Source organism: Phascolarctos cinereus, unplaced genomic scaffold (genome assembly GCF_003287225.1).
Source record: "Phascolarctos cinereus isolate Bilbo 61053 unplaced genomic scaffold, phaCin_HiC Scaffold_8;HRSCAF=390, whole genome shotgun sequence".
Classification (NCBI taxonomy): Eukaryota; Metazoa; Chordata; class Mammalia; order Diprotodontia; family Phascolarctidae; genus Phascolarctos; species Phascolarctos cinereus.
In genome coordinates this window covers 40,476,832-40,490,497 of record NW_027556291.1, presented here as the reverse complement: position 1 = coordinate 40,490,497, position 13,666 = coordinate 40,476,832, and the positions used below count along the sequence as shown (strand labels likewise).

At 44.5% G+C, this 13,666-nt stretch overlaps 1 protein-coding gene across 2 annotated transcripts in view; it reads right to left on the bottom strand.

The window, feature by feature from the left end:
- ARHGEF6 (Rac/Cdc42 guanine nucleotide exchange factor 6) overlaps positions 1-13,666 on the bottom strand; it is a 118,321-nt gene that overhangs the window by 18,224 nt on the left and 86,431 nt on the right. For both annotated transcript variants that reach the window (XM_020971753.2, XM_020971752.2), the window contains exons 11-14: positions 13,387-13,446; positions 5,622-5,768; positions 1,988-2,074; positions 30-108 (exon numbers count right to left, since the gene is read on the bottom strand). In XM_020971753.2, the coding sequence (XP_020827412.1) occupies positions 30-108; positions 1,988-2,074; positions 5,622-5,768; positions 13,387-13,446 (373 nt within the window). The remainder of the gene's footprint in view (positions 1-29; positions 109-1,987; positions 2,075-5,621; positions 5,769-13,386; positions 13,447-13,666) is intronic.

The following is a 13,666-nucleotide window of genomic DNA, read 5'->3' as shown; positions in this document are numbered from 1 at the left end:
CCCCTCCAATGGAGCCAGGCGGTACTGACCTGCAATTTCAAACGAATAGTCATTGCCTTCACTTTCATCCAGTCTTGTTAGCATCATTCCAGCAACTGGGAGTTTTCCCTGCCAGAACGAAAAGGGCTTACTGATGACTCCAGATCTCCAAGGGCCCGCTCATTCTCATTATGATTTCTGACTTTCTCAGGAGCTGACTGCTGAGTTTTTCATGCAAGGGTCAAGGGATCACGGATGTGGAGCTGAACGGGGCCTCAGAGACCAACTAGGACAACCCATTTACTTCAGAGATGAGAGAAGTAAAGCCCAGAGAGGTTAACTTGCCCCAGGTCACGGAGGGGCAGGGATGAGATCGGAACATGAGTCTTCCATGAAGCTAGGCTGCCTCTTTCGTTTATCTATATGTCTCTCCAACCTGAATTTTAACTTGCTCAAAGACAGGAAAAAATGGGGAGACAGTCTGTGGAAGGCTTGTTCCTGGGGCTGTTAATGAGCCTTCATTTCACTTTGGACTGACTGACTGTCACTTCTTCTTAATGTACTGATCAGAATTTGGGGGAGCAGAGCTAGAACTCTCAGGAGTGAGTGAAGCCTGTCCGGAGGCTCTGAGTTGAGAGGGAGAGGTGGGGCCCGATGCTTCTTCCTCCCATGGTAAACCTGAGCAATCTCATTCCCTCCCTGGTCCAGGGTTCAGGCTGCCGCATGCTAGGGCCAAATGCCATCCTGCCCCTTTCCTGAGGCTGTCTTCTCACCAGAGTGGGCCGCCCCACATGGCCTGGGGACCCACTGAAAGGGATAGCCAGACTTAGCGTGGGGGCTGGGTTTGGGGGGGGGGGGTCCAGGTTATGGTAAGCTTGGTCGGAGCTCTTCCCTGTCCCTAGCCTTCCCCACACATCATTTTCCAGCAAGTCCTCTAGGACCTTTCTGTAAGGTTCATAAATTCCCCTTCATGCTAGAATGTTTCCTCTCACATTCCTTCCACCTTCCTGTGTTCCCTGAAGCTGTCTTTCTCCTGAAGGCCCCTTTTGCTCTATGATGCCTTCTGCCAGGCTGGCTGCTTCTTCTCTCCCACCCCCAGATGCAAAGAGCCAGGGGAATTGGCATCTCCTTGCTGCCCGTGGCTACTTTTAGACCCACCCTCTGCTAGCGTCACTCAGTAACCACGTCTCTTCCTTTGAGGTTCACTCCATCTTATCCAAGTCCTGGCTGCTATCATTTATGGACCTCCACTCCACAAAATTTAGTGACTGGCTCACAGTCTTCTCCACTGTAGCTTCCATCCCCTTTCAACCACCCTGGCCTCCCAATGCCTCAACCTCTCCAATTCCCATGACGTCTGTCTCCAGTCTACCTCAACCACATACAGCTAAATTTGTTCTAGGTACTAGAATTCCTAATTAGTCATTCCTGCAAGTCAGGATGGTCTGAGGCCTACCTACCAGGTGCCAGTAACTTTGGGTTCCGGATGTTTCTAGGGCCCTGAAAGAACTGAGATTACAGACCAAGGGAAATCTACCTTTTTAAAAAGTCTAACAAGGTTCCTGAAGTACACAGCTTGGAGAGTCTAATTAGGCAGGGCGGCTATCATTAAGGTGACCTTTTTCTTTTCTAAATGTCAACGATGTGAGGTGGGCAAGTACTGCTGCTAATACTGTCTAGACACCCCCTTAGGCCTCCGGGTGTGGATGCCTGGCATGACAGCCAGAGCAAAGAGCACACAGGATGCAATCATTAGGAGGAAACAAAAATATGCCTTGAATTAAGGACTATCTGCCCTTATGGGATGTGTCTAACAATTAAGGAAGTCAGGCCAAGGTGTGTGGGTGGGTGGGCAAGAGCTGGGCACTGTCAGACTGCTGCCACTCTGGCATGACGACAATGGCAATGATGACAGAGGTTTGATACGTGCAGAGCAGGGGCAACTGAAGAGAGACACGGGCTCCATCAGGTCCCTGCTCAGAAGCCAAATCAACCACCATCCACTGACCTGATAGATAAATCCACTCATCCGAGGACTTGCTGATACCATGAGTAAAACACTCGGAAACAACAAGAAATATCTTTCTTCTTTCTCCTAGAGCAGAGAGAGGGGAGAGAGAGAGAAAACCAGGAAGTTAAGAAAACAGGTATGGTTTCTTAAGAAGGCCTAAAATTCAAAAGGATGATGCAGCAGGTACACCAAGCTCTGGGTCTAGGGTTAGGAAGACCTGAGTTCAAACGTGGTCTCGGCACTTACTAGCTGTGTGAATCCTGGGTAAATCACTTTATCTTGGTCCTCCTCAGTTTCCTCTACTGTAAAATGGGGGTAACAACAGCGCCCAGCTCCCAGGGTTGTTGTGAAGCCCAAATGAGATAACGTATAAAATGTTTTCAAACCTTATAAATGTCAGTTATTAAAAATATACATGTGTGTATACAAGTAAATCTATCCACATATCTATGTGTGTATATTATATGTATATATGTGTATTGCATGTGGATGGAGATGGGTGTATGTATGTGCATGAAGGCACACTCGTATGTCCATGTGCATGCATACCATATACCTGGAATATTTTCTAGTCACTGGACCACAGGATCCTAGCTCTAGAGCTCTAGCTCCAAGGCCAGGAACCTGAGGCCCAGAGGAGGGGAAGTGACTTGCCCAAGGTCACATGGACCTCGGTCACAAGATGGCAGAGATGGCTTTCAAATCCAGGTCCTCGACCCCAAATCCAGTGCTCATCCCCCTCTACCACACATCAAGTCCATGAAGAAGAATTCTCTTCAAAACTGAATGAAGCCACAGGTTCCTACATTTGTACTTTTAAATGAGCATAATTTCTGGTTCTTCATTCTCTTCCCTATAAAGATAACAATAATTTTTATAGCACTTTGTTTCACATAAGCCTCTCGGCAACCCTGTGAAGGAGGTAGCATAATTTCCATTTCATAGAAGACACTGAGGCTCAGAAAGGCAAGCCAGTCAACAAGCCTGTAATGTGCTAGGCACTGAGGATACAAAGACAAAAGGAAGGATCTGAGACAGGATTTGAACCCGGTCTTTCTGACCCTGATGCTGTCCCACCCCCATCCCACCTCCAGGATCCTGTCCTGACATGTTCACACCTCCTGCCCAAGGTGTCAAAATCCCTGCTAAGCTTCTCTCTGTTCCAGTGTGAGGAGGTGTAAACATGCCTCCTCTGGGTACTCCCCTTGGCCTTCGGAAAGCACACAGAGATGCTTGAGGAGTCACAGGCTTCAGGCATCCTTAGACTTGGCATTTAAAAGATGACCCTCAGCAGGCCCAGGAGACAGGCCTCAGCTTGGGAAAACAAGGAGCCAGTAGGATACTAGGGCACACCCATTACATGTGCAAAAACACTGAATAGCTTCCCTAAGCACAGGGACTGGGAAACTCCCCCTAGTTAAGACTGAGCAGGCCACACTCACCAATGATTTCATTTCACATCATGAAAAATTATTTCTGAACTTGTGAGATTGGTAAAATGAAGGCAGGCTGGGGGGTAGAAAGGGGGGGAGGAGAGCAAAGGGGATGAATTACATAGTGCACGAAGCTCATTACCAGAACATCTGCATCAAATGTTTGGTCATGATGCATGCACTGGAATACTCAGGAATGGGGTTATCATTCTTTCAGCCACTTACAGATGCAGACAAACAACTGGCTTAAGCAGAGTCCAACCAGAACATGGATTTTTCTTAACCTGGGGTCCATGGACTCCTAGATATCCGGGGGGTCCATGAACTTGGATGGGGAATAAAAGTCCATCTTCATTTTCACTGACCTCTAACTGAAATTTAACATTTCCTCCAATTATTTAAAAACACGATTTGGAAAAGGAATGTATCCACAGGCTTTCCCAGACTGCCAAAGGGGTCCATGACACAGAGAAGGTTAAGAAACCCTAGGCTAGAGAAGGACCATCAAAAACTCTCCTTTATTAGAGAACCAGCCCTGCAGTCAGGAGGACCTGAGTTCAAATCCGATCTCAGACACGTAACACTCACTAGCTGTGTGCCTCTGGGCAAGTCACTTAAGCCCAATTGCCTCACAAAACAAAACTCTCCTTTAGTTACCAAAAGTTAGCCTCCATGGACCTTCTATGGGCCTCGGAAAAGACAGGCAAACTCACATCTTGCTACATTTCTTCACTGCTTTCCCTAATTCAACCATTTTAGAGCAGTTTCTCTCTCTATGTACACCTTCTCATCCTTCTGCCAGTCTGAGGACCAACCCAAAGGTGCCCAAGAGTCCGTGACAGGCCTTCCCTCTCCTGAAGGCCTTTGTTCCAGTATCTGCAGTCCCTTCTTCACTGACTATTCCTCCTTTACCTTCAAATGTGCTTGGAGCTTCTCTACCCTAAAAAAAAAAAAAGCTAAAAACCCAACCCCTTCCTTCAACCTGACCCCATCCTGCTATCCCTTCCACCTCCCCACCAAGTTCTTCCCCTCCAAATTCCTTCTTTGTATTATCAACACTTCCTCCCAACAGCTTTGTCCTAAACTCTTCAATCTGGCTTCCAATCCCAGCGTTCCACTAAACTCCTCCTCTAGCAGGCCACCATTCATCTCATCCTTCAAGGTCCAACTGAATCCAATCTCTTTCAAAAAGCCTTCCTTAATGAGTCCAATTTACATGGAACCATGGTATCTCTGTGATGTTGAGTGTCCAAACTAATTGGGGACTTGGGGATACTCTTTCTCTGACATTCAATAGGTAGGTAGGTAGGTAGGTAGGTAAGAAGCTAGCTAACTAGCTAGCTAGAGAGACAGACAGACAGACTGACAAACAGACAGGTGATTTCCAAAAGATCTTGGAAGATGGCCTTTACAGCCCAGTGTCTACACAGTTCTTATGAGATTTCTTTGGCTCCTAAAATGGATTTTTGAAGGCTCAGGATCCCTACAGAGGGTTAAATGAGGCTGTTGAACAGAAGCCAGGTAGACTGCCCTAAGGCTAAGATTAAATCTTTCATTTCTACCTCCTGTCTGAGTCCATGGTCCCAGACAACTATCTGATTTAGGATTGGGAATTACTAAAATTTCCCCTTGGGCTTGGCATGTAAATGAATTTTAATGAAACCTAGATCTAAGTAAAGAAAACAAGAGGTCATTGTCCTCCATCCTCCAGGCTTGAATTTCTGTTTTTATTCTATACATGTGTTGGCATCAAAAACAAAGCAATACATCTTGGCTTCAGTGCTATATTCTGGCCACTGAAAAGCCTCATGGGTCCCCTAAATATCATATCTATGTGTACAGTATATGTGTATGTGTATGTGTATGAATATACATATACAGTCTGCCCCAAAAGTCTTAGTATGGTTTTAAGCTATTAAAGTTATTAAAGCTTAAAATTACATTAAGACTTTTGAGACAGCCTATATTATACAATATTATATTGTCTTTTTTTCTAGAGGTTTCTCGTGTGCTTGTTTGCCCTTCCCAGCTAAATTACCAACTCCTCAATCATAGACAACATTCCTCATGTTTCTCCCCTAACTTCTAAGGTGCCCAGCCCAGTGCTGGCCAGAAATTAAGTCTCAAATTTCTGGACCAAAACTGCTCATGTTCAGCCCTGATGGAGGAAAGGTCATGTCAAGGTCATAATCTCTTACCTCACTGGCACCACACTGCACCATTACTTGCGACATAAAGATGACATTGCCCAAGGTTTTTATATCATCTCCTTCCCAGCCCTGGATGGTTTCGGAGAGAATTTGCAACTCCAGCTGCTTCTTCTTTCTCAGATCCTGACACTGGGCCTGTGGAGCCAAAGCACAGACTCTTTTCTTACCGTTCTCATTAAAAGCAGGACTTGCTTTCTGGGGAAACGGAGGTGAAAGAAGATTCAAGTCAGAGGGGATTTTTGGTGATAAGACTGGCAGAAGATTGGTCCACTCACTGCAGGCCTTGGACAGGCAGAAAGGTACAACTGTGTAGAATGCAAGACCCTGGAGGGGAGATGATCACTGAGACTCAGAGTTCAAACGGAAATAAATCAGAGGCTGCTAATCCAATTTGTACACAAACAAGCCTGTTCTCTATTTTCTCAACAAGTGGTCATCCAGACTTTGCTTGATCCCATTTAAGGAAGAGGAGGCCACCACCTCCTAAGGCACATAATTCAACTTTAGGTTGCAAAGGTTTTCCATACTTTAAATAGAATTCTACCTCTTTGCAACTTCTACCCAGTGGTCCTAGGTCTGCCCTCTAGGGCCGAGTAGCACAAGGTTAATTAATCCCTCTTCCAAGTGCCAGCCACCCTGTAAATACTTGATGGCTATCAGCTTCCCCCTAAGACTTTTCTTCTCCAACCTAAAAATTCCCAGTTCCTTTGCTCAATCCCCATGTGGCATGAATTCAAGGGCCTTCACCAGTCTGATGGCTCTCCTGTGGAGGCTCCCATATCATTAGTGTCCTTCATAAAACAGAGTGCTCAGAATGGAATGTAACCTCCAGATGTAGTAGTACAACCATGGTTGAGCCAGATGATGTTACCACCACCATAGTCCTGGACAGTATATCTCTCTTAACACAGCCTAGGACTGCATTTGCTTTCTTGGCCACAGTATCATGCTATTGACCCGTGCTGGGCTCGCTTACAGTCCCCTGACATCTCTAGATCTCTATAGTTAGTCATGTCTTCCCCATCGTATTCTTACCAAGTTGATTTTTTGGACCAAGTCTAAGATTTTATATACTTTACATCCATATTAAATTTCCTCTCTGTGATCCAATCCATTGCCAGCCCTGTCAGCTTTGGATTATCTGCATATCTGCTAATGCCTTTAATGCAGGTCACTGATTAAAAAGTGAAATGGCACGGAGACAAGTAGAGATCCCTGCGTCACTCCACTGGAGACCTCCTTCCACTCTGCCATGTAACCAGATCCCTCTAACCATATCTCTCTAGCCCACGTTTCTCCAGATTTTCCACAAGACTGTCATGAATGACTTTACCAACTACTTGGCTAAAATCTCAGTTTTGCTCAGTCCCCAAGTAGCTTCTCGAAAATGACAGAAAACAGACAATAAGATGAAAATAACCCAAAGACTGAAAAGAAAATCCCAGTCTTTATGTCATCACCATTCAAATCAATTTCGTAATGAAAACATACGTTTTATGGCTTATACTTTAATTAGGCCAGCAATAGGTCTCTCTAAATAATGCAATAAATTGTCTTAGGAGAAGATGAAGAAAATTACTTGTAATTCAGAACGAGCTAGGGCTGGCAAGAAATGTTAAGGATGAGAAAAAGGACCTTTTTCAGATTACAGGCCAGAGTTAAAAGACAATGGATAGACGTATAAAGTTGCCCACATAAAGAGAAACAGATTTAGACTTAATGTAAGGGATAACTTCCTAAAGATTCCAGCTGTCCCAAAGTGGAGCAGGCTGACTGAGAGGTGGTGAGTTCCCCCTTCACTGGCAATTTTGAGGCAAAGGTTGGGAAACTATCAGGTATGATGTGAAAGGGACTACTGTTCAGATACCTGCTGACTTCTGAGATTTCTTCCAACTCTGAGAGTTTGGGATAAACCAGTTCCATGATGACAAAGCAAGAAGGCTACAACTCCCAGTTTGCCAACTATGTTTTACAGCTATACAAGTGTCAAAATTCTATTAAATCTTAACATTGGAGAACAATTCAATGGCATCCCTCTCATAGTAAGTGCATACATGAGCTATGTTCTAAATGAGGTGAATTGTTTTCATTTCATGCTTTCCCTAAAACCTTTGCTGTCTTCTTCGATGAAACCATCACATCTCTTCTCAAACTGTATGAGGCAAAGGATATAGCCGAAAGTTCCTTAGCCTTAGAGTCGGGTAAACTTATTTTGAATGCTGTCTATCTCACTTCCTAGCTGTGTGGCTAAAATGGAACAGAGTAGAGAAATGGAAGAAGCAGGACCACTAAATACTTGGAGTAAGTAACAGAAGGGAGGCTCTTTCTATAGAGAAAGGAGCTGGACCGTCTAATGAGGAAGCGCTTCCTCACCTCCCAAGGAATGAGGATATGGCTGGATCTCATCTACTATGGCTCAGAGAAAGAAGAGTTGTGGTGACTGGTGACTCCACCTGAGGGCAGAAGGAGGCGGTTATATGTCAAGGTGACAATAACAGAGAGCTCTACTGTCCTCCGGGATGTGACAGAAAACCTTCCAAGATCTATCAAAATGGATGACAACTCCCTAGTTTCGGCGATTTAGGTAGGCACAAAGGATATGGCCAAATGGAGCCTAGGAATTATTGTCAAAGATTATGAAGTCACGAGCAAGAAACTGAAGAGCTCAGAGACACAGGTGGTGTTGTCATCATTGCTGCCCATCAAGGGCAAAGGTTTCAGAAGAGAAATGAAGGCTTGGTAAGTGAACAGCTGGTTAAGAAGATGGAAAGTGAGAGTAAACTTTGGATCTCTAGACCAAGGCTCAAAATACAGAAATGTGAGGCCCACGGCCAGGGATGGGATACACTTGGCAAGAGCAGGTAAGAAAGCATTTGCCCAAAGTCTTACAAATCTAATCAAATGAACTTTATACTAAACGGAAGAGGGCAGGAGAAAACGATTTCTTTCCATCAATTTCAATTCCATTGATTCTCAAACTTTTACAGTGGCAGAACCCTTCGATTTAAACAAAATTTTGGCAGAACTCTTGCAGTAAAACTCTCTAAAATGATGCTTGTTAATGCCTCTTAATAGACAATACAAGGTTCGTTTTGAAAAATAAACTTGAGGTGCTTCAAGGTTCCCTGCAGCACAGTTGAGAAACACTGCTCTATACCATAGGAAGAAGCTACAATGTGGGAAGAATAGCAGTGGAGATGGTCAAAAATTCAAAGGAGACAAATCCAAAGGAGATGGGAGCAGCAAGAACCATGGCTTCAGACAGCTAGACACAAATGCCCAAGGAATGAGTAATGAGCAAGGTGGACTAGAGATCCTACTGCAGGGAGGCAAATGTGACCTCACTGAAGTCACTAGGACTTTCTGGGAGAGGCCTTGACAAGTGGAATAGGGATCCAAAAGGATAGAATGTATTCAAAAGGATAAAGACACACAAAGACAGGGGGAGTACAATTTTATATGTAGTGTCAAAAAAATTCTAGGAACTAGACTTGAAAAGCATGGTAGAGAGCATTTGGGTAAAGATGAACAGAGGCATAAAGCAAAGCACCACTGTCATTTGGAGTACACTACAGACCACCTGGACAGAAAGAAGACATGGATAAGGTATTAAGGAAACACATTCTTAGTCTGCCACAAAGCCAGGATTATGATAGGACTTCAATCATATAGACACCCACTGGAGCTCTCTCTACTGAAAATGGAACAACTAATAATTTCTTGACTTGCCTTAATGACGATTTCATTCTTCAAAAGACAGAGGAAGCAAAAAAGGGGAACATCTATTCTGGATCTGACTCTCATCAACAAGGAGGAACTGTACTAGAAATTTGTAGGGGGAAGTGATCATTCTATCATAGAATTTATAAAAGAAAAGGACAGGAAGGTTGGCCAGAGACTGATGTGCGCTCTGTGTTTGGGGAAAGCAGGTTTCAAAGCAGGATTCCATGGATTAAAGTTCTACAGAGGAAGTCAGCCTGAGGGTGATGGGAATTTCTCAAGAATGAAGTTATAAAGACACAAAAAGAAACAATTCTGATGAGGAAGAAAAAGACTCAAAGGACCAATAGGGATAAACAGGAAACTCATCACCCAACTTAGATGTGAAGAAGACGTGAAGAAAAGCTGAAAGCCAGGACAGGCAGAGGAAGATCAGTGGACAACACAGCACAGGAGAGCGCCAGGATTGATAAGGCTCACAACGAGCTGAGGCTGGCAAGGGATGCATGCTAAGGGGGAACAAATAAGGATTAGGTCGGTTTGTTCTCTTTTTTTTTTAGTGCTATACCAGCTAAAAGAGGAAGATCCGGGAAGGGACAGGACCTCTGTTCAAAGTGGTTGGGAGGATAATCAGTAATGACAGATTACTGGGAAGGTAAAGCTGCCCAATTCTTACTTTGGGCTGAAAAGAGCAAGGAGGGGAGGAGGAAATAAGGAGGTGATACATGGCATAGGGAATAAGATGGTAAGTGAGCGCTTAGCTAAGGCCCAGATGGACAACAACATCAGGTCCTGAAAGTAATGGTGGCTGTGCCCCCATAAGTGATCACTGAAAGACGGGAGATGATAGGAGAGGTGCTACAGGACTGGCAAAGGGCAAATGTCTGCTTCCCTCTTTTTCAAAAAGGGTGGAGAGCAATCTACAAACCCTAGGCCAGTGCATCTCACTGTGACACCTGGCAAAACCCTAGAATGTGTCATTAAAGGGTCACAGAGGGCCAGCTGAGCTTCATCAATAAGAGGCCAGGCACAGGGACCTCTCTGCTTTCTGTTTTTTTGACAGGACTACCAGTCTGGTAGATCAGGGAGATGCTATAGACATAATGTGCCTGGATTTTTAGCAAAGCAACTGATAAAGTCTCTCAAACTACTCTTCTGGAAAAGACAGAGAGATGTGTGCTAGACAATTGTGTAATCTGCCAGAATCAGAACTGGTCAAATGGCTGGGCCCAAAGAATAGTCTTGAATGGTTCAATGTCAACTTAGAATAAGGCCTCCAGTAGAGTGCCCCAGAGATCCGGATGTGGTTCTGGTCTGCTGAGCATTTTAATCAATGCCTTGGATAAAAGAACAGATGGCATTCTTGAATTGCAAGCAACACAGACCTAGGCATGATAGACAAGGCGGGGGAGGGAAGGAAGGAAGGAGGGAGGGGGGAAGGAGAGGAGAGAGAGATAGAGAGAGAGAGAGAGAGGAGAGAGAGGAGAGAGGAGAGAGAGAGAGAGAGAGAGAGAGAGAGAGAGAGAGAGAGAGAGAGAGAGAGAGAGAGAGGAGAGAAAGGGAAGTCAGCAGGGAGGTAGAGAGGGAGATAGGTCAGTAGGTAGATAAATATAGAGAGACAGAAAGACAGATTGGTGCAAAGATTCTCACAGGCTTGAACAATGGGTTGAAATCTAATAAGATTAAATTTAATAAGAATAAGTAATTAATGTTTTACATTTAAGTAAAAAAATGAAAACAACTTCATGAAACTAAGATCTGGGAAGCATGGCTAGCAGGCAGTCTAACTGAAAAAGATCTGGTGGTTTCAATGGACTACAGGATCAATATGGATCAATAATAAGCTAAGAATGTCAGCTAAAAAAGCAAATGCAATGTTAGTGTGCATTAAGAGAGGCATGGCAAAAAAAAAATTTTTTAAAAAGAGAGAGGTATGGCACCCCAAACTAAGGACCCAGACCTGACAGTAGGTGCCGTACTTTGCCCTGGTCAGATCACATCTGGAAGGAACACGGTACTTAATTCTAGGTACCATACTTTAGGAAGCATATGGAGATGTCCAGTGGACAGAGACTGGGGGGAGGGTGGGGTAACAGTGAAAAAGGCCTTGACATCAAGTCATATGAGGATCAGTCAAAGGAGCTGGAGAGGAGATGACTTAAGAAGGCCATGAGAGTTGTAGTCAAGTACTAGAAGGGGTCACACATGGTAAAAGGAAAGGCTTGTTCGGCCTAGCCCTGAAGGACAGAACTAAAAAGAATGCATGGGAGTTCAAAAAAGGTAAATTTCATTTGATGCCAGAAAAAAAAAAAACCTTCCCAACAGTAAAAGCTGCCCCAAAGTGGCCTGGGCCACCCTGGGAGGTAGTGAGGTCTTCTGGCAAAGGTCAGGTATGTTGTCAGGCGATTCTTGTTCACCCACAGGTTAGACAAGATGGTCTTTTTCAATGTCAAGTTTGTGACTCTGTGTCACTGCATAAAGTACTTCCCCTGTCTGGGTCTCAGTTTGCACCTCCATGAAATGAGGAATAGCGGACCTACTTCACACGAACTGCAACATACCAGATTTAGAGCAGGAAGAGACCTTAAGGACCGTCTAGTCTAACCAAACCCCTTCATTTTACAGAGGAGGAAACTAAAGCCAAGAAAGGGAAGTCATTTGGTCAACAAACATTTCTTAAGCACTTACTGTTCGCCAGACCCTGGGCTAAGTGGTGGAGATACCAATGAAAGGCAAAAACAAAACAAAAAACCGTAACTTGCCCAATGTCACAGAGGCAACAAGAAGGAGAAGCAGGATTCATACCCAGGCCCTCTAACTGCAGTTCCAGTACTCTTTCCATTTCTATGATGACATGTGTGAAATGCTCTGGAACTCTCTAATGGCTATTGGATGGTATCACAGATGGAAAGTCAGCCTTGGAGCCAGTAACTTCTCTGAACCCAACTGGCTGGGGACCCCTGGGTAAGTCACCTAAAGTCTCAGTGATCTGGGCAATTCTCAAAGACCCTCATTCACAGCGAAGGCACCGGTGTCCACTGGTAGAAGGAGCTTCCTCGTCGTAATGAAGAAATCACAAAGCCAGTCCTGAGCCTCCTATAATTTTGACCAACACCCTTTGCGGAAAGATCAGAATTCAACATAGCTGGCCAATAAAGAACTATAATCTGAACCCTAGGGAATATGGTAAAGGCATAAAATAAGATAAGGGAGGTAGCAAAGCTAAGCAGGCCAAGCTATGCACTGTAGACACTGAGCAAGGGAGTACCCTGGTCTTGAAGTCAATGGTGATTAGTAAATCACTTGCCAATATTCCCTTGCCAAGAAAAAAGGGAGGGAAACCAGCAGAGATGATGCTATATCACAAAGCACCCAGAGGACAAAAGAAGGAAAGGTTCCTTAAAGCTGAGAGAGCTCCAGAGTCTAGTTACCTAAGCTCCCTGTGACCATTCCCGCAGAATCCTCTTTTATTTTTTCCTTGTCGATTTCAGGGAAATGGTGACTTGAGCATAAGGAGATGAAAAAGACGATGACCACCCTCAAAGATGTGAGACTGCAGGTGTCCTTGGAAGGGCAGGTCCAAAGCTTCATGAAGCACTTTTTTCTTTCGTGATATTAGGAGGGATTTTTACTTCCTTTGCTATGAATGAACTTCCACTTTCTTACCTCTTGGTAGTTGGCTCCGACAATCATGGCGGGCTCATTTCGGTGACTCATGAGTTGCACAAAATACAAGGTGGTCTATACTGGGGTAGAGATAGACACAAAAGGAAATCCCCCACCTACACACTGGTGCTTTATGTGGCAGATATTGAAAATGCATTGACTTCATACACTAAGGTTTGCAAGCTTTGATAGGTAAGCACAATTTTTTGGAATATGGAGAAGACAAAAGTTAAATGAAACCCGAACCCGGTGGTACTGCCCCTAAGCCCACTGTTTCCACTCTTGAGACCTTTGCATTTGGAAAAAAGTGTCAGCTTTGAGTCACTGGTTTTAGGGACGCAGCACAGAAATGGGGACCATGACCTACCGCCAGCGCCTTGAATGACCCAATAGCTTTCAGAACATCCTGGTGGTCCAGATGAGACTCCTAGGAAAAGAGAGAAACTCCTTAATTTTTGAACCACCCCATTCTCTTCCACTACAAGAAGCATTGGGCAGCTGGTTTCACATCACAGATTCTGTCACCGAGAAGTCCCCGTTTCCCCTTTCGTCATTTTCATTTAGATCCCTATAAGAATTCTGTGTGACAAGTTGCTTTGTTTCTCAGGATTCCCAGGCCATTCTCTAGAACTATTGCAATACAAACA